At 34.3% G+C, this 26,191-nt stretch overlaps 2 protein-coding genes across 3 annotated transcripts in view; one reads left to right on the top strand and one right to left on the bottom strand.

Moving 5' to 3' along the window:
• Positions 1-25,638, bottom strand: part of LOC149083224 (sorting nexin-17-like) — a 29,789-nt gene extending 4,151 nt beyond the window's left edge. The window contains exons 1-11 of one of the 2 annotated variants that reach the window (XM_089236421.1): positions 25,306-25,638; positions 22,543-22,617; positions 18,885-19,002; positions 18,602-18,777; positions 12,038-12,125; positions 6,818-6,902; positions 5,234-5,396; positions 4,218-4,361; positions 3,390-3,452; positions 2,576-2,701; positions 890-1,087 (exon numbers count right to left, since the gene is read on the bottom strand). In XM_089236421.1, the coding sequence (XP_089092547.1) occupies positions 890-1,087; positions 2,576-2,701; positions 3,390-3,452; positions 4,218-4,361; positions 5,234-5,396; positions 6,818-6,902; positions 12,038-12,125; positions 18,602-18,777; positions 18,885-19,002; positions 22,543-22,617; positions 25,306-25,362 (1,293 nt within the window). In that variant the 5' untranslated portion in view covers positions 25,363-25,638. The remainder of the gene's footprint in view (positions 1-889; positions 1,088-2,575; positions 2,702-3,389; positions 3,453-4,217; positions 4,362-5,233; positions 5,397-6,817; positions 6,903-12,037; positions 12,126-18,601; positions 18,778-18,884; positions 19,003-22,542; positions 22,618-25,305) is intronic. The other variant, XM_089236422.1, reaches the window with a different exon arrangement.
• A 121-nt stretch (positions 25,639-25,759) lies between these two features.
• LOC149083223 (uncharacterized) overlaps positions 25,760-26,191 on the top strand; it is a 59,441-nt gene continuing 59,009 nt past the window's right edge. The window contains exon 1 of the mRNA XM_089236420.1: positions 25,760-26,074. Coding sequence (XP_089092546.1) covers positions 26,053-26,074 — 22 coding nt within the window. The 5' untranslated portion in view covers positions 25,760-26,052. The remainder of the gene's footprint in view (positions 26,075-26,191) is intronic.

Below are 26,191 nucleotides of genomic sequence, written 5' to 3'. Positions count from 1 at the left end.
TTTGGCAGAGGGTCCGTGACTGCTAGGAGGTATAGAGAGAAGATCTTAGAGCCCCTATTTGCTCCTATTTCATACTCAAAGGTAAGTTCACCAAGAGTGAGGAGTCGATGGCTGCTTTTTGGCTTGGACTGAGAGAGGAGCATCCTAATCTAATGAAGAAAGTAATTAATGCACTTTTGCCCTTTCCAACATCATATCTATGCAACCAAGCCTTCTCTGCTATGGTGACAATAAAATACAAAGTAAGAAATAGACTACTACTACTCAAGCGTACATGCAGCTCACACAAATTCCTCTATGGAATTTCTAACAAATTGGTACATGCCAGAATGTGTGTGTATGTATTGTGAATCTAACGTGAAGTTTGTTTCTGTGTAATGCTTGTCATGTATAGCGCTGCCATCTGCCAAGAAACAGACTGCAAGACTTTGAGGCCAATTTACGTGTTTCCTTGCCATCTGTGAGGCTTAATTTCAAGTATATGAGCTCTCTAAGCATCAATCGCAAGTTTCATATTAATGATTAATTGCACAAAACTTTATCGATATGGCTTGGCGATTTTTGTTGTAGCAAACTGTACTTTGTGTGTATTCAAGGAAGAGTGCCCCAGGTTTCTAACGTTATTCCTGAGGGTGGCGCGAACTCCAAAAGGTTGGGAAACACTAATCTAGAGAATTTATTACAATTTTTGATACAAAGCTTTGGATCGTGATTAAGTTAATTCAGCTAAGTGCAGTTTTTCATGGTCACTGCATGAGTAATTAAAAACTATCATTATAAGCAAAAAAGAATGAAGAAACTAATTTTGAATACAAAGCAAATTTATTTGATTGAAAAAACCCTGTATGAAAAACTCCGGGAACAAAATTCATGACAATAAACTACTTACATTATTTACTATGGCATCATTAGAGACAGAACGGCAAACAGAAGATATCTGATAACTGCTACCATCTCTCTTCATATAATTCCACGAGCCACTTCTGCTCATTTTGGAGTGCCGCATCAAAGAGTCCCCATGGTCAACTTTGCGCTTATGTAATAGCTCGTATACCATACTTTGCAGACAAGCACTCATTAATATTGCCTGGTAAAAACAAACAGATTTTTAAAAAATATATACACTGCAAATTAATGAAGATATCAGTTTAAATACCAAGCACATTTTATAGTGTTTTACTTCTCACAAGTATAGCCTGTTTGACTAAAAAAATAGAGACAAATCAGATCAAGTCATATATATGTAAAAAATTTTAATGGTTTCTTTGGGTATGTAAATCTAGTAATTTTTTTAGTAAAAATTACAATTTGCTTTTGTGCCACAGTGAGAGTAAAGATGCAAGCTGACTTCTCCTTTAAAAAAGTTTATGCTGAAAGTTTGAAAAAAGCCTGTTCTAAGGTATTAATAATGAGGGGAAAAATGGTGACGGCATAGAAAATGATGAGGGTATGTATGTGCTTGGAATATAGTAGTGATGCATATCTTTATATCTTTATGCATTCTAGGGTTTATTTATAAATGTCATTTCATTTGTTCTTTCTGTTGCAGCCAGTGTTAATTTTATTTTTTTTTCTTTTGTGAGCACATTTTTTCTTTGTGCCATATTGAGTTGCTACCATACAATACATCAATGCTGTAAGCAAAAAACATGTATATGCGGGTGGAGCATTTCAGCTATGTGGGCATATGCACACAGCTTGAAGGGAAAACTGTTTATAACAAATAAGCCATTACTTCTGAAATATATACCCTATGTATAAAAAAAGTATTTCTTATTGAGCAATTGATAACAAAATCATCTCAAAATTTATTTCCACTATAATGATTTCATTATATCTTCATTTTCATCTGAAATTTCTTTCTAAAACTTCCATTGTGATTGCAGTAATTCTTGTAGCTGATCAATTATAATTTACCACCTACAAGAATCACGGTGTAAGCAAATCTGTACCCAAAACTCTAATTAAGCATTACAATGGTTCTGATTTTTAGAGATCAGAGGTACATGCTGCTGCTTATGCTATAGCCATACATGAGAATGTCACTACACTAATGTTGAATTTGGAGATAAAAATATGTTTTGTGACATACAGCTTTAGCTTTAATGCCAAAAACACGAACAGTTGCCTCTGAATCAGAATTTGACTAAATTTTTCTTATATAGCATCATCATGTACTACAGCAATAAAATCAAATTTCTGCAGTTAATGCCATATCTTCCAGTTTGGCATGGTGGTGTCACAAAGAAATAAAATGAAGCATATTTATTAACCTCATGGAAAAGGTCCCAAAATGTATAATTATCAAGTTTATTCTAAAAAAATGTTATCATGAGTTATGCTGTATGAGTCATCAGCAAGAATTGTTCAACACACACAACCCATTTAATGAGTTATTATGGTATGGCTTTACCACTGAGGGTGGGGGCTTACAAAATATAAAATATACCGCTATATAAATTTATAGAAAGTTTAAAGATACGAACAATTTATAAATTTTAATTAATTGTTATACATAAGTAAAGATAAAATTGACAAAAAAAGGGGGGGGGGAAAGGCAATGGGGATTGAATACCTGGTCACTAACAACAGAAATCCATTTCAGGTCATCTTTACCAATTAGATATTCAAAAGAAAGCTCAAGTCGCAGTTTAGATGAAAGCAGAGATGTTTGATTCAGAATAGATGGATTATCTGGAACCTGAAATTCCACAGAGAAAAACAAACTAATTATTACACACATAATGGTAAACCTTGATTTATGAGATGAGGAAACAAATTTCTACTTGATGAACTCACAATATCTCACAATTATTTGACTCCCTAATATCTTATGGGGAAGTTTGCTTTGACACTCGAGTGTTTTGGATTACAAGCAGGTTTAAAGCACAAATTATGATCGTAAACTAAAGAACCATTCTAAAGTAAAATTTATCTATGGGGGTCTACTTAACTGAACCCAAAATGTGCTAAGGTGGGTCTGCGTGGAAAATTGAATGTATAAAGAATTCTAGAAGCAATATTTTCTTAAGCTTGCTTCAGAGCACCCAAAACCACCATAGACACTACCAGTGTCACAATTTCAAAAGAGTATCTCCACGGAGAGCAGGCAGACCAACAAACATGATTATAGTGTCTGTCAATTTTGTAAAGTCCAAAAGTCCTCCTCATTTTGAAGAAAGGTTAAATTCAAATCCTTGAAAAGAGTACTATTATGGAAAGTTGAGTCATGAATACTACAAATTTGAGAAATATTGCTATATGTATGAAATGGCTTTATCAGAAAAATATTTTGAAACATTTCATTTAATTGCTCATTTAGTTACAACTGATGACGTAACGTATATAGCAACAAATCAACGAAAAAACAAAACAAAACTTAAGCTTACTGAAGTAGTTATTCGCCAACACTTAATTTTTGTCACTCGAAATGTTACCTCTTTTTCTGGCACCTAAAAATATATATATATATATATATATATATATTTCTAATATAAATCATTTGCACAACAGTTTTTTATGCAATATATTTAAGAACTAACAATACTTTTCACATGACTGTATCACTAATCCTGCTCCATATACACCACCCTATATTTGTATAAAGTATTATTAGTCATGAGCAACAATTCCGATCGTATCCCAAGAGGATACACAAGGAAGCACAATGAGATCAGATAATTTGTATTTGAAAGGTTTCCCAATGGTACTAGCAGATCTCACAAATGATTTCCTTAATCAGCAATGAAAAAAAAACCAAATAAAAAATAAAAAATCATAAATTACTAACATGTTTCAACACACTATGAATACAGTCTTCAGAGGATAAATATAGCCACTATCACATTGACTGGCAATCCCACTAGTGTTGGTTACTAAATCTTAATTGCCCGTTACTCAGCTGGAGTTAAATAATTCTTTAACATATTATATTTACAAAGAGAGAGAAAGAACAATGAACAAGCAAAGAGAGAGAGAGAGAGAGAGAATGAAATATCCTCCAAGATAAATTAAGGGGAAGCATATAGATAGAGATGTAAAATTGTCAAACATAACCTTTAGGAGAATATTCTCTGGAAGGACTACTATGATCATAGTATGTTTTTGGCTCAATACTAAATTTCTTTGAAAAATAGGCCTGAAAATATATATAGTAAGCTTACTATATTTTCTACGCAAACCAAAATCGGAATAGATTCTGATACAATCACACTTACCGGTGCTTTGGAAAAATATCTAAACACAAAATCTCTTCCTCCTGCACTAATAGTTGTGAGTGTGTTTGGTTTTGGGTAATCACAGACACAAGGGCGGAACTGAATATAGCCATAGTATTTCAAATTCCTTGCAATCTTTACATACTTCAATAAAGAAAAAAAAGTTGGAAATTTTCAATTAAAAAATTACTCATAGGCAATCATAACACATACAATAAGCAGTGCTGTCTCAACGCATGGGCCCACTACGACACGGCAAGGGAGACCTTAAGTGCATAAAAGGGCATCATGATAATGAGATTTGGTTTTTGAGATAAAGCATAGAAATTCATAAGCAAGTACTTTTACATGATTAGAGGCCTTAGAATATCCCTTTGCCCAGGGGGCACATGCTGCTATTAAGACAGCCCTGAAAATAAGCTGTAAATAATGTTACATAACCAGTATGTATGCTACAAATTAAAGTTAAATATTAAAATGCATTGTACGAAAATGAAACTTACCTAAGATGAAACTTGGTAAAAAAATGTAGGCACAGTTTTTTGGTTTGTAGAGGAGAAAAAACAACCAAGAAATCTATAATTGGATATTTCAGACTTTTTTTGCTGCACAAAATGAGATTGCTGTACAATTGTAAAAATTTGTTTTAATTCAAATGCCATTTTGTACCGACCACCCTCAAAGAAGAATGTTTTGCATTGTTCTGTAATGAGCCCAAAGCTGACAGGAAACGTTCTGCAGCAAAAATCACCACAGTAGTGTTTTCTTCATTTTTCTTAAAATTCTTCCAAATGCACAAACATATGAACAATGACAACTTGAAAATTTCTTTTAAATTTGTCAATTTAAAATGGGGATTATAATAGGCCTAGTTTGAGTAAATTCACATTCTTGTGCATTTTCATCTCATGTTTGAATAATATGTGATGTGGCTGAGTTGAAGCACAGAAAATTTAAGACAGCAAAACTTGATAAAATGAAGAAAATGAGAAACTAGTTATTGATAAATATGATACCTCATACTTTGAGCCCCTTGATTGTAAGTTTGCCATGTGTTTTCTAGTTTCTTCATTAGTTTGAGTCCAACCTTGCTCTATATCGCTGATAGCCTGCACATATAACAAGTTCAATGATACTCTGTTCTCTATTAGGTTATCATCATAAGATGAATCCCAGAAGCTAAAGAAAAAGGAATTATTATTTTAAAATCATAAAGATTAGAAAATGTTGCTGTGAGGACCAACACATATAATATATTTTTTTCCCAGCTAAAATATATGATATGCCATAAAAATTTTATGTGTGGCATGTTACTGTTGTCCCAGGTTGTTGGCAAAAACTTTTTTCTCCAGTGACATGCATAAAAGGATATTCGGAACCTTTTTGCACATTATTAACATTAATTTCACATTTGTAATTTGTGGATTTTGAACATTAAAAAAAAATCTGAATTTCTTAGTGCGTGTTATAGATGACTGTCTATTCTGCTTCTTTTGTGACATATTAAAACAAAAATAAATGTAATCGAAAAAAAAATTATAGATATTTATTCATCATTACCGTATCACTGTAGCAGATATTTTTGTATAGAGATAAGTTAAGTACCAGATATACAAGGGGTATCCAAAAGGAATCTGAATTGCCTTATCGTAAGTGGAGAATCCATAGTACATGGTTTTCCCACTAGGTAAGAGTGAAACCACTCCTCCTGAGCCAATGTGACAAGTGGCATTGCTTGGGAAGGTTGTGTTTGGCATCCATGAATTTTTTCGTAGAAGCTATTTAGTCTATTCCCCACTTTTTGGTCATGACAGACTTATGTGAACAGTGTGGGGCTGTGAAGTTTTGCATCCTGTTCATGAAAAAAGCAGCAGAAACTGTTGGGATGTTAGAAATAGCTTACAAGAATGCTACTATGGGCAAAACTCAGGCTTGTAACTAGGCAGGGGCAACCAAGATACTGCTCTGGGTCCCCACAAAAAATCTATACTTTTTTGCATAATAATAACTTTTTCAATGAGGCTCTCAAGAAGAAAAAATTGCCCTAGGGTCTCGAGAAGACACGCGGGTAAAACTCAAATGTAAGAATGATTTTTACAAACTAGCTGTTAAGAAGATTGCACAACAAAGTGCAAAGACTCGATTTGTGAGAGACGGGTGACTGGTTTTTGCATCATGACAATGCTCCTATTCACACATCCCTCACAGAGCAGCAATTGTTAACAAGAAACAGTATGACCCTTGTGCATCACACAGACTATTCATCTGATTAGTTCAGTGTGACTTTTCTTTATTCTCACGGATGAAGAAAGACCTGAACAAATTTAAAAATGTTTTTAACAGTGGAGGAAAAGACGCGACAAGTGTATTAGATTAAATAGAGTACTTTCAAGGGAACTAAAGAATTTCTGAAAAAAAATTGAATAAAAAAAATTAAAAAAAATAAATTCTGATTACTTTTGGGTACCCCCTTATCAGCCAACTTCAAACAAGACTTTAAAAACTATGGCTGTAGAGATTTATCATCATGTTGAGTACCATTTTAGCGAGGTTTGCAGTATACATAAGGAAATGTTTATAAAAAAATGTGTTTGACTTACCATTTTCTTAAGGCAATGTGGAACCCACTACCAGCTACTCTCAATGAAAGATAAGGAGATTCCAAATCAAGTAATTTGCGCTCCACTGGTAAAAGAAAGAAACAAAAAATTTCAAAATTTCAAAGAAAACATTAAATAAATAATTGGCAAGGACTTAGAGTACAAAAACTTAATTCGTTGTCCACCCCACAGTTCCAGCGCTAATGGTTAGTTCTCCTTATTTTAAACTCCAATAAATTGAAGTTATTTATTACCGGGTTATAAAATACTTCTGCATTTAGGATGTTAGATTCACTATCTACATACATTTTTTATAACTACTTTTGTTTTTTGTCCAAATTTTATGAATAAAATTCTCCATTGATGACACCTAAGAATTAAATTTGGAATGAATATGTATTTTTTTCCTCAGGCATATATGAAAATACAGTGTTGATTTTTCTATTCTCACCCTATTAAACCATTAATAAGTTTTTGATGTTTCCTGCTATAGAATACAGGAAATTGATGTTAGTAGCACTCTGATACAGCATTATTAAATTTTACTGTGCATCCTCATATACCGTCACTTTCATGAGTAAAATAATTTTTTTTCCTCCTCGTACTGGTAAATTGAAAAATCCTGTTTGATTAAAATCTATACATATAAAATAACAGGTCCTGACTGATTTATCATCGCCGAGCCGAAACTGCTGAAGTTATAAACATAAAATTTCATCAATAGTTTTGTTTCATGATGCAAAGACTCACTAAGAAGGGGTTTTTGAAATTTGACAGCTAAAGTTCATGATTATTTTGATCATTTTTGTCGCACCACTGTCATTTTTTGCACACAAGGGTTAAGTAGACAGGGACCTACAGTTCATTGCCGATTCTGAACAACAGTTTTTTTTAAATATTCACTGAGGTTGGTGTGCTAACCCCTCGGTATGGGACTCCCTGCAGTAGCAATCTTTTTCTGTGGTCATGTTGCCATATCTGTTTTACCCCTGTGTCAGAAAAGTTTCTGACAAGAATGAACCGGGTATCAAACTCGCGACATCTCTACATGTCCTTTGGTACTTTATGCGAGTATGTTATCCACCTAGGATACTGCACCCTCGACCACTAAGGGGGGTCATAAAGCTGTTCAAAGTTAACATAGAGAAACCACCCCCAACCCGAAACAGTTTAAATTCATGAAATTTGTTCAGAAGTTTTGTTTCATAACGTAAACACTAAAAGGTGTTTTTTTTCTTCTAAATTCGACACCTAAAGTAACAAAGAGAAAGCATGCCAAGCCAAAACCACTGAATTTATAGTCATGAAATTTGATCAGAAATTTCGTTTCATGACATGAACACTAACTAAAAAAGGGTTTTTCAAAATGTAATTCGAAGAGAGTTAAAGGGGGTGCAAAGGCAGCATTCATGAAATTTATCAGAAGTTTTATTTTGTGACGTAGAAACTATCTAAGAATGGGTTTTTCAAAATTCAGCCACAAAGGGGGTCATATGGAGAAATCCTTCAGAGCCAAAACCGCTGACTCTATAAATATGAAATTTAGTCAGTATTTTTGCATAGTAATGTAGAGACTCACTGAGAAGGGATTTGCAGGGATGGGATTGCTGTTGACTCTTTTCAGAGCAGTAAATTTAGTGTTTCGAAGCAGTGCGCAGAATCATTATCACCTTTGTGAAAAATGAAAATTTTTTGAACCGAGATAATCAGATTATTAAATTTTGAACATTTTAACCAGTTATAGGGTTCCGGCATCAAAAATCAGTTTTATATGTTTGATAAAATTTGCATCCACATGTAAGGACGTAAAAATTAGTCATAATCTAAGCTGGGCATAAAAAGAAAAAGTAAAACTTTACAGATCAAACAAATAAGCATACATAAAAAAAAACCATGAAATTTTGTTGACTCTGTTTCTGTTGACTCATATGACTCTGTTTTCCTCCAATTTCTCAAGAACTCTACACATTTTTTCTTTTGGGGTTTTCAGACAAGCTTGCCCACTTTTGATGTCTACAAAGTTTTTCTCTTTATTCTCACTTCTATCATTTTCTCTGCAGTGTTCAGCATAGTTTTTTATGACAACTGAATTTCCAACTCCCTTTCTTCTGCTTTTAGTCTTTGATTCTCATCTGGTCATGGAACTTTCTGATTTTTGGTACTGAAGTCTGTCTTGGCACTTCTGATGCGAACTGCGAACAGCTTTCAGACGATTGGCATCAACTTCAATATCTTTAGCATTTTGAGAATGCTGTACATAAGATTTTATTTGCCTAATGCCATTGATACTTTCAATCAAAAGATTTGATCTATGCTGCAGGAAATGTTTGTTTACACTAAAGCCCCTCTCACAGTCTGCATTTCCATGTGGGCAAGACATAAATAAGGCTTTGATAAGCACAAGCAGAATTTTGAACTTTGCACTTCCACGTTTTTCAGATCAAATATAGATCCCCAATACTTATGTAATCTTTGATAACTCACCTGTATATCTTCACACTACAAAGAAATTCATTCATCCAAGAGAACAGGGGTATCTGAAGGACAAACAACTTGCAGTAGCTTTGAAACAATGTACTTAATACATGATAATGAAGAGTTTTCTACTCAGAAAACTGGATGCAAACACTTCATTTTTTCCAACATGGTGTTCTCAAAAGGTAAAACTTTGAGCAAGTGCTTGACGATCTAGCACCAAATAGAAATTTTTTCCTGAAAACATCCCCCAGCTCAGCAAGATTGGATTCTATTTCAGCATCAATAACCACATTTCCCCCCCCCCCGAGTTCTCACTACTTTCTATAGCTACATTCTGAAGCTCAGCAATTCTAACATTCTGGATATATCCAGATTTCAGGAAACATGCCATAATTTTTCTAACAAGAGCTTCTAGCTGGCCTGTAGGAATTATCTTTCATTAATGCTGGAATTATCTTTCATTAATGCTGGAATTATCTTTCATTAATGCTGGAATTATCTTTCATTAATGCTGGAATTATCTTTCATTAATGCTGGAATTATCTTTCATTAATGCTGGAATTATCTTTCATTAATGCTGGAATTATCTTTCATTAATGCTGGAATTATCTTTCATTAATGCTGGAATTATCGCTTTTATGATTTTGGAATTATCACTTTCATCAATGTTGAAAAATTCTCTTTCATTAATTCTGGAATTATCTTTTATTATCATTCTGGAAAATTATCTTTCATTAATGCTGGAATTTCCGCTTTTATGATTTTGGAATTATCTTTTTCATCAATGTTGAAATTTTCTTTCATTAATTCTGGAATTATCACTTTCATTAATTTTGGAATTATCACTTCCATTAATTTTGGAATTATCACTTCCATTAATTTTATAATTATCACTTCCATTAATTTTATAATTATCACTTTTATCAATGCTGAAATTATCTTTCATTAATGCTGCAATCATCTTTCATTAATGCTGAAATTATCTTCCATTAATGCTGGAATTATCACTTTCATTTATTTTGAACTGAAATTATCAATTTCATTAATTCTGGAATTGTCTTTTGTTAATGCTAAAATTAGCACTTTCATTAATACTGAAATTCTCTTTCATTAATTTTGGAATTATCTCATCGATGCTGAAATTATTTCTTTCATTTATTGTTTTAAACTACTATTTATGCCATAAGAAAATAACAGGGGACTGTGTGTGTTTTCACAGAGTCACGAGATCTTCCAACGAATGATGTTGCGGACGACGTTCTCAGCACAGCCAAGGCGAAGACCGCTGACATCATACTCCCTCCAGCTCGATGGTGCAAACATAGTGTGTCCGCATTTAAGATTCCGAAAACCTGCCTTGTCTCCGATTGGTGAAAAACCCAAACTTTTTTTAGCTTGAAATTCGGTTTTTTAATCAATCGGAGACGATGCAGGTTTTCGGAATCTGAAATACGGATGTGTACTATCAAAGCATATTATTAATACGCTTTGCGCACTATGTTCATACCCAAATGCTGGAAACCTTGGCAGAACCGGTTATCTTGATGAATTCTACAAAGAAACCGGAACATACACAAAGGTTTTCTATAAGTTACAGTAACAACACAGAGGTTGATGTCACAGCATGACTCAAATGATGCCATCGAAAGCGAAAGTTTAAGAGGTAAAATTTTAGAGAACACTGATTGGTGCAGAAGCACCAAATTTTCTCGGAAAATCAACGTTATGGCGCAGTATGCAGCAGGAAATTGCTAATGGCACAATTAGCGCAGCAATCCCATCCCCGGATTTGTCAAACTTCAATCTTCAATCTCCTGGGGGGGGGGGGAGCTCAAAGGCTACATGAAGCAATCATCACTGAGCCAAAATTGCTGAAGCCATAAATATTAAATTTAGTCAGTATTATATTTTATAATGTAGATACCCACTAAGATGGGATTTCAAACCCATGAGAGGGGTTCAAATGTTATATGGAGAAATCATTGACAAATAATTTTCAGATTACCAAATCCACATGAGCGAAGCCAAGGGTAACATCAGCTAGTATTTATATATACTGTGAGAAGAGACAACAAGCTCCATTCTTATTGTGAAGCTTGATCAAAACCGGTTTAAAATTTGCCCCTTTCAATTCACTAACACATCAGCACCATCACATGTTATCAATTTCATATTGTTTGTTCAAAGCCTACCCTTAGTTGTGGTTCTGTTTTTATTATTGACTTTTAAAACTGATAGCAGAAAACAATATCTGGCTAAAAAGGTGATCAGTAGGGCTAGGATTTTTATGCTCCAACGATGAAATGTCGTTGCTGATTTTTTCCACTTTCATCATTTGCTTTACTCCTCTTTTACTGTTACCTTCATGTAAAACCACTTTCTTGCGGTGAAAATCCAAAAATTTTCGTAACTTTTACGATCAATCATCTGCAACATCTACTCGGTTGAAAGATGTTGATTAGGCTAATTACATAGCAAGGGGGAAAACAGAGCAATGATTGAACACAAGACAAAATTGAAGGAATAAAATGTTGCATTGATGAGAAGGTGACCAGCACTTAGTGAGACGTCTGTAACCAAGTCAGATGAAATTATATATTATTAAAGAACAGCGGGTAAAATATTTTCAAATTCATAGTAGTTAAAAGATTAATCACAGCATAGAAGAAGCATTTTCAAACTGATGGGAAACCACAGAGAGAGTTGATGGAACATAATTTAAAATCAGAAAAAACAGCTCACCAGATATTTCATTCTGTCGCTTTGTGACAAGGTACAAACAAAAAAAGCATGCATGTTGTTCCTCCAAATTCAAACAGTTGGAAACAACCTATAATGTCAATGAGAGGGGGAAAAAAAAAAAAAATATATATATATATATATATATATATATATATATATATATATATATATATATATATATATATAGTATCATTTAACACATACAGATGAATATGGTTTTATTACATTGGCATGTGTGGTAGTTTTTGCTATTTCAACCAAATTATATAATTTCAGTTCCTTTCAGCAGAAAGTTGCCAAAAGTGAGATTTTTGTTAAACTTTAACTATGATAGTGCTATGGCGTTGATAGCCATCGCTAAGAAGCGGAAGAGTTCCAATTTCCTGTCCAATATAATAATAATAATAAAGAGAAAAAGGAAAGGGGCCTTTAGCCATTTAAATGTACAAAACATGCTCTTTTGCCTCCATCATCAACACTCCTTATTTTATGGTCACTTACTTAGAGGCCCCTTCAAAGATTGCGTAATAGCCACTCCGTATTCTTCTTTTCTCTCTCTCCCCCTATAATACTGAAACCTATCTCTTGATCATTGTATTGCCACCTGCAGGAAATTGACTTTATGACTTTATTTAATCTATTTAAGCATCCCTTCCATTGGAATATGTGTCTTTTCTGACTCTTTGCTCCCTCTTTTCTTCTCTTTTTTTGTACAAACCCCCACTGAAGAAAACGTCTTCCTCCCATATGCTTTATGCTTCGAAAGATCATAGGGGGTGAACCTGACCAATGATGTTAATTTTAATACTAATTTGTACCTACGTAATCCTCATCACCAAATAGATGGATCTTTGAAACCAGACTACCAATGGGAGAAAGAGGGTTAGTGTCCCTCAAACTTTACTTTATTAGAATTTTTGAAAAATTGAAGGCAGATTGACGAGTGTGAGTTAAGAAAAAGGTAAAAAAAAAAAAAAAGTTCTAGGAGCAGTTGTTTTTGCAGACATCAAATGTAACTACCATCGGATGTTGGGGATATCTGACACGATGAGGATGGAGAAAAAGGTAGGAAAGTTCTTACCACATTTTAAATTGTAAAACTGGGATATGGGAAACAGATAAAATTAGGAAATTATTTAGGGCGATAAGGTAATTTAGCATCTAATGAGATTTTTTCCCTATTTACAGTCAATAAATTCCAACATCAAATTTCAGATTTATTACACCTGAGATTTCAACTTACACAATATATTGTTTCTTTCTATACTATTTGAAATTTTAAATAATTATTTAAATAATTTGATATTTGTGGTAATATTGTGTGTAATGAAAAATGTTTCATGATCTTTTAGTTTGATTAAATATTATTTAAATTTAACAGTAACATGATTTTTTTCTTTTTCGTGAGTCATCATTTATTTTCTAAATGTGTATTGAACCACTAGGAACCTGGGTTAAATCTAGATAATTGCATACATATATATTCTTCCAGTGGTCTGATATAACAATAGATAGAGATGAAAATAGAGAAGGGGAAAATATGGATAGTAGAGAAATGGATAGTAGATACAAGAGAAATGGAGAGGAAAAATTTTTTTAATGTTTGAATACTTTGTAGATGCCTTTGATTATGTTCTCCCAAATCTAAAAATTTCAATTATCATAATTGGGACTTTAATGTAATCAGATTGTTTTTCTTATAAACAATATTCATATGCTTTTGTTTATAGATATTGCCACATTGATATTATATCCAAATACAACTTTTTTTAGGAAAAATCACCATTATCTTTCTTGGTTTTGTTTTATGGATATGGCAGGGGGTACTATGCACATATTCATAGTTTGAAGTTTGACTTAGCACTTTATTTGCTGAACTAAGATAGTACCAGCTAACTAGAAAACTATTCAATTTCACCAAAACAAACCTTTTTAAATAAAAACAAAGAAATATTTCTTTTCTCTTGGTGCTATCGATTCATCAGTCCCATTCAATAACCCTATATTAATTAGTCATTTATACCTTTGCATAATGCATTTTTAATAGGAAAAAGTTGCTGAAAATTTTTTGATAATTAACGTTGCGACGGTTAAGATCAACCGTCTCCACGAATGTAGGTGGTGCCTGAGATCAGCTCTAAAAAAGAATGAGTTCCAGAATGCATCGAAGAAAGAAGAAACGATCACAGCATACAGGTCACGCTGTTGTGTTGTAGGTACTGTTTCTTCCACGCTGTAGTTCATAGTGTGTAAATAAATTGCTTTTCCAAACAGTGTGTGCCTACAAATTGGCACCCAACAAAAAATATTACTTTTTTTTTATTATTCAACCTGAATGTACCTACAACTGCCACATGAAAGTTCCTTCACGATGTTAGTTTTCATCCTAAAAATAATTCATTGCATCCAATGAAAAAAGTCATCAACATTCAACATGAATGGTTCATCAAGGCCTTTTATCACTGTTCAGTGTAAATGTGTGGTGTGAGTACAATGTCTGAGCTTCGTGGAAGTGGTATATAATATTTCAACAATCGCAAAAGTGTGTGTAAAAATGGTTTGTAAATTGTGAGTGTTTAGTATTTCATTCGCTTAAGTGTTTTCTCAATCAGAAAGTGTTTTATTTTGTTCGATCACAAGCGTTTCATTTCAATTGGTAAAATGTTCTTCCGATGTTTTTTTTAATGTTACTTTGTACGTCTGAAAAGTGTGAATTTTTATATTATTATTGAAAAACTTTGATTTATACATATTAGCAATATGAGTTACTTAACTAAAGGTATAAAAAGCATGATCTCATCTCATTAGCTCAAGAGTTAGGGTTAACTGTGTCAATCAACATCACAGTTGCTCAATTAAAATCTGCCATGGCAAACTACAATGATTATGATGAGGATTTTACTAAAGAATTTCTTCTAACTATCATCAATGATAGAGTTTCAGAGTCTAAACGACAAGACAAAATCCAAATCTGAAAGTTGGAGATGCAGTTCAAACTTGAGAAACTAAGCTTCAAACAAAATGCCTTATAACAGTGCCAGCTCTGTGTCAATGTCACCAGAACTTAAATTTGAACTTCAAAAACTGCTCCCAAGTTTCGACATTCAAAAGGACGACATATCATTGTTTCTATCTCTCGCTGAATGGTAACTCAAATTGGATGAAGGTCCCTGAAAAATTTGGGGTATCCCATCTCATCACAGTTCTGCTGCGTAGTGAAGCATCGCTCATCACACGAGAACCTGAATATAAAGATGTTTTATCAACATGTAAAAGGGTCCTCCTGAAACATTTCCGATTGTCTGTTGAAAAATTCTGCCAACTGTTTGTTGACAGTACTTGGCGTGACTACTATTTCGTGCTCAGGTCATTCTTCGAGAACTGGTTAACTGAATTATACATCACAATTTTTCATAGCTTAAAGGACTTAATCATCATAGACCAGATGAAAAAGAAAGTGCCCCTTGAATGCAAAGAGCATCTAATGGATGAGTGGACGTAAGTGAGTGGAAGTAATCTCACCCACTATTCTTGACAATAAACTGAATGCCTACGACAAGACAATATCAGAAGTATTTTCAACGGAAACAATTTTCCGATTAAACCTGAACAATTTTGTAAAACTGTGCAACCTTAAAAATCTGCGCCTTTTCATGACAAATAGTCTATCGTTTCTGTGGATGTCATATGTCAGATTTCATCAAAGCAAAATGTCCAAATTTCTCTTCATCGTCTATGACATCTGTGAAATCTCGAACCAACAACACTATCTTGTACAGTTGTCAAATCACAGAGGTTCAGGTATCGCTACCATTGACGGAAATTCAAATATGTGAAGGTCGGGGTCTGACATGCATTGACACAAGTGCAACATACTCGGTTGAAAGAGAACTGTTATACAGGCTTTTCCTAAGCAAAAACATACAAATAATGAACAGTACCACCACGACTATTTTTCTGGCTGATGGTACTCAGTATATCAGCAGGGTCTATGAACTCAAAGTGCCTGTACGCATTGGGAATCAAACTGTTGATACTACCTTTTTAGTGTGGCCAGAAGCAAAGAATAACTGATGCTGGAAGGATAACTCATTGCTGGGATTGGACTTCCTGACGGTAGCAGGCATTGCTGTGGATCTAAAAAGGAAATGCAGGTTTTTCAGTGACACTCCTGATTGCCAATTCTCATTCCCACAGGTTCCAATGGCTGAGCGTTTAGTAACGAAATCAGTGGACTACATGAATTCATATCAATTGCTTACTGATGAAAGAAGAGATCTGACTCCTAACAAAAGTGTTAACTTGGTGCCCTGCTAAGTGAACACCAGGATGTATTCAAACCAAGGGTAGAGTCTACTCCAGTCGTTCAACATTACATCAATACTGGTTATAGTTCACCAACAGCTGTGTCTCTGTACCGAATGTCTTCAGCAAAAACCCAGAAGGTTCTCAAGTCTGTCCTGGCAGGACTCGTGGACATCCGAAACCAGAGAGCAAGGGGACACAAAGAGGCCAAGGTGATGATGGAAAAGACAGCTATGCCTGGAAAAGATGATGCAAAGAAACAAGCATAAAACAACTCTAAACCTCAACTGATGTGGACTTACTCCAGAACACATTTGCATTGAATCTCGCAAAGGACAGGAAATCTGAAGGGGTCGTGTGCAGCTCACTGATGAAAGTCTTCAACCAGAGCAATGATGGTGAGAGAGAGACGTACCGATGCTGCAAGGATAAAAAGTGGCAAGCAGTTATCAAAAGAATTCATCCAGAACTTTGAATGTCATGCCCTCTTGCCAATGATGGTCACCTTTGTTGACTACATGAAGCCGCACAGATTGAAGGAGGCCTTGGAAACTCTGACGAGGTACTTCGCCAAGAAGACTAGGAGTTCTTTGAGTGGAATGAGGATGAGACAGTGTTCTTCGAATGCAACGTCTGCAACAAGATGGTCAGTTCCAGATAAGCAGCATCTGGTGAGCCACATGCTTAAACAGTCGACACTGGTCAGTGGGCTAAAACACAAGAATAGAAGCAAATCCTCTGCTTGGCACCAGAAACTCATTCAGATGTCACGTCTGCCAGGACGTTTTTGCAGAAAAGAGTCAGTTTCAGAGGCACGTTGATGAGTAATACTCGAGGAGTCATTCCATATAAACAAAGTCACCAGCTTCAAGCAGCAGCAAGGTCATGTCCGTCAGTCACTCGTAGGCTACCTACACTTGCAGAATCTGCCAGTCTACATTCGGTCGGAAATTGCAGATGATAAAGCACATCAACGAGGCATATAATGAGGAAATGGCAATGTTATTGCCAGAGTCGCGACAGCTGTTACGTGTCCAGGAGGTCATCTATCAGTGCTGTGAGATGACCTTCGAGGACAAATCCATCTTCTAGAAGCATGTAGATTTCCACAAGATGAAACAAAAAGATGAAAACTGTAGATGCTCATTGCCAAGGCTCCAAAAGTCTGAGATGTCCCAGTGATCCCCATGTACATACGAGGTGACCAAGCCATCCTAACCTAAAGTACAGCTTGGAGTTTATCATACATTAGCATTCTGATCTTGCAACAACATTGCAGAGACACAAGTGATGCCTATGCGTCGGAGAGGCCCTCCTCCGAAAAAGTCACAGATTGATGTACCCACAAGTCATCGTTTTTGTGAAGAATGAAAATTTTTTTTGTTCATATTTTGTGAATTTTTCTTTCATTTTATTCCCTTCTACTATTGAAATGTGTTCGTCAGATATTCGATTATTGTTTATGCACTGATTTGTTCCTGGTTTCATACTGAGATGGTATCATGAAACCAGACGAACTGCCTCCGTGAATGTAGGTGGTGCCTGAGATCAGCTCTAAAAAAAGTGAGTTTGAGAGTGTATCAAGGAAAGAAGAAGCGATCATGGGACCCAGGCCATGTTGTTGTGTTGTAGGCGCTGTTTCTTCCATATTGCAATTCACGGTGTGTGTAAATAAATTGCTTTTCAAAACAGCAAAAACCTGCAATGTATTAATTTGAAAAATGCAATATATTAATTTGAAAAATAGTAAAACCTCTATTTCTGCAAAAAAGAAGAAGATTTTTATGACTATACAGGTATTACATGCTACAAAAATAAAGCATGCTAATATTGGGAATAGAAATTTTGGTGACAATAAAAGAGAAGAAATGAAGATTGGTCTATGAAAAAAATGCCTGAAACTGACGAAACATGATTTGTATAAATTATACTAAAATGGGGCAACAGGCAAAGACTCAAAAACACATCAAAATGAAGATGAAATAAATTAGAATTAAGCGTAAAAGTTTTCAGGTTTTTTGGCCGATGTGAAGTACAATTTTCATCTTTCGATGTTTCGTTTGCTCGAGTGGCAAACAAAATGTAAAAGACGAAAACTGTACTTCACATCGGCCAAAAAAACTCGAAAACTTTTTTAAGCTTAATTCTAATTTACACGATGGCCACGAAAGCTTTTTTTGTTTCATGAAATAAATTGTTTATATGCATTTGATTTGAATTTCAAACTTTAAATTGATGTGTTTATCAAAAGCTCATCACCTTCATGACAGTTGAAGTTTTATCTAAAGAGGACACCCGAATGTTTATCTTCTGCCAGTTCATCAAATAAATGTCCAATTCGACATCTTCATCCTTAGCGTTTTGTGTTTCTTGCTGTGCATTCAAAAGAAATCCCAAGAACATTTCACTCTCTGCTATTTTAGGATCTTGAATAACTAGAAGAATAAAGTAAAAAAATAAAATAAATAAATAAAAAAAGAAGCCATCAGATAGCCTATATCTTCTCACAACTATAAAGTAGGGTGGAAATCCATCAACTCACTCTGCTGCACATATTTTTCCAGGTGAATTCTTCTTTCTTCAATCTGTGTTGGAGTTAAGGGCAGAAATTTTTTGGGAGGAAATGTTGGAAGAAGACTTGGCCCAAATTCTTTTCTTAGCTGAAAGTAACATATACACGCATACAGAGAGAGATATAGCAGAAAATACAGATGTGCAAAAACTAGAAAACTACAAAATACAACATAGAACTGACAACTAATAACACATTCAAGTCTGATGATAGTTGTGTCATAAGTGTGACATTTTCAAAAAACACACAAAGGGCATTTCGAACCTTCTTTTCCCCAAAGCAGAATGTACCAAAATGTGCGACGTACGTCGCAGAACAATCTGGAAGAATTTTAAGAATAGTGTAGAAAAACGCTATTATGTATATGCGAATTTTTACCGCAGAACATTTTCAGTCTTGGGCTGAGGGCTTGTTGCAGAACATCGCAAAACATTCTGCTTTCGGGCTTCTTTTTATGGCAACATTTAAAAGACAGGCGTAAAATTTTGAAACTTTATAATCTATAAAAGGTATTAAGATAGAAAAATGAATGAGTGTTTAAATTTTAGCACTGAAAAAGCTCTTCAAGATGCGAGAAAAGACTTCTGGAAAAACCGAAAATTTACACAAATACGACAAAAAATTGAAAACAATTAAATCTGTTTCATGACAAAAAGCAACAATATCAAAAAACAAAAGCAGCAACAGAGAAAATAAGATTCAACCATAACTAAAAAGATCTAAAAAAGTAATGGAAACGAAAGAAATTTGAGGCGTGAGAGTCTACCTCTGCATTGTATTAAAACTGCAATAACCTTAGAAAATAAGAATATATGTATTAAGAGATGATGTTTTTTCGGTCCGGAATATACTGAGAATTTGAATTTTCTGGATGTTGAATAAATATTTGGAAAGAAAAAGAAAAATCTCACTTTTCTTTCTAAATATTCGTTTCGGCATAACATTTGGAAAATTAAATCTCTAAGTATATTTATAGTTTATGCACACAGAAATCTTGAATGGTTGAACACATACATTGAACCAGGGTTGGTAAAAAAACTTTTTTTTAAAACTTCTAATAATTAATGTAATTGACACTATTTCATATTAATTAACCTATAAATATCCTTTACATTTTAACAGAAACTGACTTTTGCAATTTAATTATTTTAAAGCTTAATTTGGGGAATTATTTTGTTTGAAAATTCTGAATACAGTCAATGCTTGTATAACGACCCCACGTTATAGCAACCATTACATTACAATGACCAGTATGATAACTCCCAAATGTTTTCATAGAACGACTATCATATACATTTTCCTTTTGATGCAATGACCCTTCCAATATAATGTCTGTTTTCGATGGGATAAAAGGGGTTGTTATATAGAGAGTCAACTGTACGTTATTATTAACCATATAATAAGTTAGATATGTTTTTTCCGATAACTTTCAATGCTTAATTAGGAAGCTGTTTTGTAAAACATGTGATAAAAACTAGGTAAGTACAATGTGATTAATGAAGCATAATTGATGCAAATTAATTAGCAATAATTTACAATATACAGGGTGATTATAACTAAAATCCTGATTTCAAAACATTGTACAAATAAGAATAACTTGTCAAAATGACTTGAAAATTTGCATGGATATTTCTGAAGCAATGGAATTTTCTTTGACAAAGGGGGAAAAATACTAAAAAATAAAAAACGTAAAATAGACTAGAGATGTGAGGTGAGAATATTCTCCTGGATGTAAAAATTAGAGAATAATCGAGAATGTTCATTTTTCTTTTAAATAATTTTAATTTTTTTACTAATTTTGTTTATATTGTGAAATATAAATCAGTTTTCATTGCCTGAAACATTTACAACAAAACAATTTTTGGTATAATCACTCCCCAATGACAACTTTAGTTCGAGAATATTCTCCAGGTCATGATGAGAGGTTTTAAAAGTTTGGTTATAAAAGATTTTAGAAACCATTAAATTAAAACATTAAAAAATTATTTTAAAATTAGATTCCTTTTTTAGAAATAAGTTCACAACAAAAGATATTAAATCAAAGTTGATTGATAAAGGAAGCAATTATTATACACATTCATTGTACCTTCATTCATTCTGTACCTTCATTCTAAGAAGATACAGAACTGTTGTTTTTTCAATGTACATACACTTAAATTCTGTATCACTCACATTTCTTTAAAAGTTGTGCAATTCAGCCCTTTTGGTTTAATTTTCTTGCTTTCAAACTTTAATATTGTGGTCTACAAACTTTAATATACCCATCCCTGACGGGAAGAGAGACGGAGGGACAGAATATTCTTGAGAATATTTTCTCTCAAAGGACTACTATTATAAATTACTAGAGAATATTCTTATCAAAAATAATTATATTATATATAATTATATTATATTATATTATTAAATTATTCTCAAGTTATTTATCGAGATTATTTATTATAATACATGTTATTACATATATTCTCGATAATACTCTCTGGAAAGATTTCGCGGTAACTGAAGAATATTCTCATCGAGGAGAATATTCTCTGGAAGGATTATTTTATTAATAACTTCTGAATAATTCTTATTTTTTATAAGAATATTCCCAGCAATTTATGAAAGTAATCCTTCCAGAGAATATTCTCAAGGATATTATATGTAACTATATTATAAATAAGAGGAGAATATTCTCATAAAAAACTTATAATATTCTGAAGTTATTTATAACAGTAGTCCTAGCAGAGAATATTCTCTGAAAGATTATTATCGAGAATTTTACATCTCTAAAATAGACGAAGCTGTACTCATGGTAAACTTACGCCTACCAGTAGAAATGGAAATGATAGCCGGTCAAGGCAAAATGATAACTCAGCATCACACAATTTCATAATTTATGGAAACATCACAAAAATAAAGTTATTAAACTATAACTTACACAAGAAATGTTAAAACTAGATTGCAGAAGCTCAGCTATTAAGCAAAACACAGCATTAGCAATTTCCATAGAAAATAGCATAAAATTGTGCATTAAACAAAAATATGAGAGAAACAATCGGGTGTTGGTCATTAAAGAAACTGTCACATGTTAAAGTGTTGAAATGAAATAGGCCTATTTTTCAAAATCAGATAATCGAATTGAAAGCATTATCCAACATAGTTGTCTTCTATACTGAGCCTGGGCAAATCAAAAGAAAATTTAGGCACCAGCAAAATTTCGTAGGTGCCAAGCAATTATTTTTTCCCAACAAAATCGGTCCAAATTAGTATATTTTTTTACTTGTCTGGAGTTAGGGACCCCTTTAGTTCCTAGCAGACACACTGGCATAATTTCAGATAATTTTATGCTGTCCTTCAACTTCAATTAAGTTATCACACATAAAAAATATTTAGCTGTCAATTCCAATTTTTTAGTGACTAGGCACCTGGGACCTGTTCTATACAACTCCCAATGTTCAATTTTCCAATGGACAGGTTTCTCTTCCCCTCATTAACTTTGTTTTTCAAAATTTTGGTTTGTTAAGTTTGCATTTGTTGCATCTCAATGTTAGTAAGAAATCAATAATATCAAATACGCCTAATCACAAATCAGTTAAAAAAATTTCAGCTTAAAATATTATACTTATATTTGCATAAGAATACCTCATACCTGATCATGAAGATTATGAAGCTGCCTATAACGAAGTGTACAATGAAAGGCGCCATTGATATGAACATTATATGCCTGTAATTATCAAATAAAACTTGGCATCAGAAGTTCTTCTTAACAGAATGGTCAGAAAGTAAAAAAACTGTTATTTCAATTTGATAATCAATGATCAATTTTATGAACCTCCAATTTACAAACAAGCTCTTTCTTATATGAACTGGTCCTCTGCCCCGAAGAGCACGCCATAAAGCTATATTAAAATCTGCTCTATTTTACAAACTCTCAATTCTATCAAATCTATTTTACGAACTCTGTTTTTGTCTTCTGCTATTATTTACCCAGTTATATTATTCTTCCAGCCGCCTCCGAGTTCATTGTAATCGAAGTAAACTTTAATTTGGATGTTCTACATGACTTAAGAATCAATCACCAACATAGAGGTGTATTGCGAACACGCGCTAGGAAGAAGGGTTTGATTGTTGGTGGAGGTGACCATGAATTGAAGATGTTTTGACAATGTTATACAATCTTTGTGCATAATCAGTGTCTAGGCAGGTGCATTCGCACAGGGCCAACTTGGAAGAGGTGGGGGGCCCAGAATGAGCCTAAATGGGTCATTCTGGGCCCAAAAATAAGAAAGAAGGGGACTAAATGCAAATTCCAGCACAGGGCAAAGGAATGGCTAGTTACGGCACTGTGCACAATGCTTGGAAAAACTGGTGGTTTCAGAAATGGTACGATACACTAGGCTATTAATAGGCCATTTCTAAGTCGACAGTCAATCAAACTCTATTTCAGCCAACTGTTACTTTTCTCTTCACAATACCAACAAAATGATTGTGATTAGCAATGGACGAAAAAAAAAATTCTTGAAATTTGGGCACTGGTAGCACACTTTTAAAGTTAAATTTTAACACAATTTATTTATTTTTTGCATGAATGTTTAACATTCATGCAACTGTTTGGTTCATGCAACTGTCTGGTCTCAAGACAGTTAAGAAAGTATGTGCCATCTTTTCTTGTCCTTTGTCATTTGCTGGACTAGCCAAGTGCTGGAGAAGCAGGTGCAAGAGTTTGTCACTCGTACATCACTATCACTAGATCCATGTACTATTGAGTCACTTCAGTACTGTAGGACACGAGATGATTCGGGAAGCAAATGCATCTCCTAGAGTGAACTGTTGTGGTCACAGGTGACTCAGGGGCTTCAACATTGTGTTGACTGTCTTCTTCGGCAACTAAAAAAGCAGGATTAATGTGATCTAGCAATACAGATTCTTCTTTGCCGTTAATTTTACATTTAGTTTCAGGATCTCAAAAGGGCCATCATATGTTGCTTGCAAAAATTTGTGTACAGCATCATGAAGTACAAAGACGTGTGCACAGCGTGAAAGTTTGGGATGAATAGAAACTTTTTTTTAACCCAGTGGGAACATGCTGGTTCCGGAGTCAACCGTAACATATCATCGCATAGTTTTGTGACCAATGTTGATGGCTGAGATGCTTCAGTTTTCTGTGGCGCAAGAAACTGACCAGGAAATTGCAAAGTTGTACCATAGATAGATTACATGCACATTGCACTGAGGTCTTGTCGAACAGTCAACTGGAAACTCAACAAAACTGTTAATAGTACATCGACCCATCTATTATTGTTTTGGAAGTGACATGTACAACACCATATCAAAAACCCATGACTGTTTCACTTTCTTGTTGCGAGTTAATTTTGAGGTTATAGGCCTTGCTCCTTGATATCATTCAAAAACGTACGTAGGTGTCAGGCAGGTTGCAACTAGAAAGAAGCAGGTGGGTGTGGTGCTTCAGGAGCTGAACTTAGGGGAGGGGGGAGAGAAGGACAAATTCAATCATTACATAGTTGGTTTTCTTGGGGGGTAGGTTTTCTGCAGCATGTCATGCCAATAGACAAAGTTATACGACTGTTTTGCTTACAGAGCAAAACACGCCTCATTCCAGTGCTTTACATTATGCATGATTTGTAGACTGCTTCTGGAGAAGTTAGTTGTATCGTGTTTTTTTTACTGCTCTTCTCTTCATAATTTTGTTTTCTTTCCCTTCCTTTTTGTCCCCCTCTTTTATTGTGAAAAATGACTCACATATGTGGATATGCAGACAACAGAAGACTTAATGTGCAGACTTAGTGTGATAAAATTACATGTTTCTGCCAAAGTGAAATTCAGTTATGTGGCGTACACATGGTTTTTGTGACTGCTCTTTCTACTGGGGGGGGGGGGAACGGCACCAAACTGCGTGCTTGCCCTGCCTAACAAAGTGTGTAGTTTCAGCTCTGGTATCAAGTATATTATGTACCATTCAGATTGGAAGCAAAAAACTGGCAATGAAATATTGTTATAAGGCCAATCCAAATGGTGAGACCCAATAGCCGCCTCTAGAAAGCGTGCAATGCATGTCTTCCTGTGTGCAACATGTACTGTACATTTTGATGTAGTAAACTTATTGTTATAATTGAAACAGTAAAAGAATGACTGCACATAAGATTCAGAACAAAGACTCATTTTGTATAATATTTCATACCAACTTTACACCTTCGGCTATTAATCAACCCGTAATCTATAAAGGAATCTTCAGTTTAAAAGTGCAATTCAAAAGAAGATCGCGTTATAACAATGTTTAGGCTAACGCGAACAATTATTACAATTTCGATGTTTTAAATGATTCGCAAAGAACTCCTTTAATACATTTTTTCGGCAGTATTTGAATAAGTGATGAAAACAGCCAAACACCTACGACATAAGGTCCATGTCCGTCTTTGACATCCTGAGTGTCTGGAATAGAAAAATGCATTTTCGTCTCTAGAAGATTCCTTCGCCCTAATTTTTAAATGTTGACCACGATTGTTAAAAGGACGAAAACGGGGTCCGACGCAATCGCATGATTTCTTTTCTTCGCTCACTGTTTGCGGTCCAGTCAATTTTTCAAAAATCTGCTTCCGTCTGGAAATTTCTACGCCGATTGCATCGATGCCAAATTAAAAAGCTTTTAAGTAGGAAATGCAATGCAATAAATAGGTCCTACATCATTTTAATAGCTAAACATCCCTTCAGTTCTAGTTAGCGAGATGAGGGGGTCAGCAGTGTTGCTAAACCAAAGCGGCTCAAGATTATCTTCAATACAGCTTTGTGCTAAACTAAAAAAAAAGAAGAAAAATCCGATAGAAAAAAAAAATAGTGATACGCAGAATATTGGGCGAAAGTATACTGATGTTAAACGGAAAAAAACTTTGACACTCAAATACTTCCACATTTATGATGGTTTTATATATTTTGTTTCCGAAATTAGCCATTCCTTGGTCGGCAGTATTGAGAACTGATCATCTGGCAACCCAGTTAGCAGGTAAACACCAGACGAGCGTGTTGTGCTGCTGCCGTGGTGAAAATTGTAGTGTGACTGTTATATTGAGGAATCTCTTGAGAAGAGAAGAAATAGAGCAGTAATCTCTTCCCTCTTCGAATATTCAATTTGGAGCCGTGCGAAATGGATGTCGGCGACGACGCAGGTAAATCAACTAATCGGAAATTCATAGCAATCGCTGGTTGTACGTACATATATTGCGTAATTTTCTCTCCCCTCAATGACAGCTTTCCACTTGCATTTTTAGTTTATTGATGCAAAA

This window comes from Pholcus phalangioides, unplaced genomic scaffold (genome assembly GCF_987345545.1).
Source record: "Pholcus phalangioides strain wild (caught in Gottingen) unplaced genomic scaffold, Ppha-v1.0 ptg000009l_1, whole genome shotgun sequence".
In the NCBI taxonomy this organism is placed as follows: Eukaryota; Metazoa; Arthropoda; class Arachnida; order Araneae; family Pholcidae; genus Pholcus; species Pholcus phalangioides.
The sequence above is the reverse complement of the archived record's forward strand: the minus strand, read 5'-3'. Positions and strand labels throughout refer to the sequence as shown.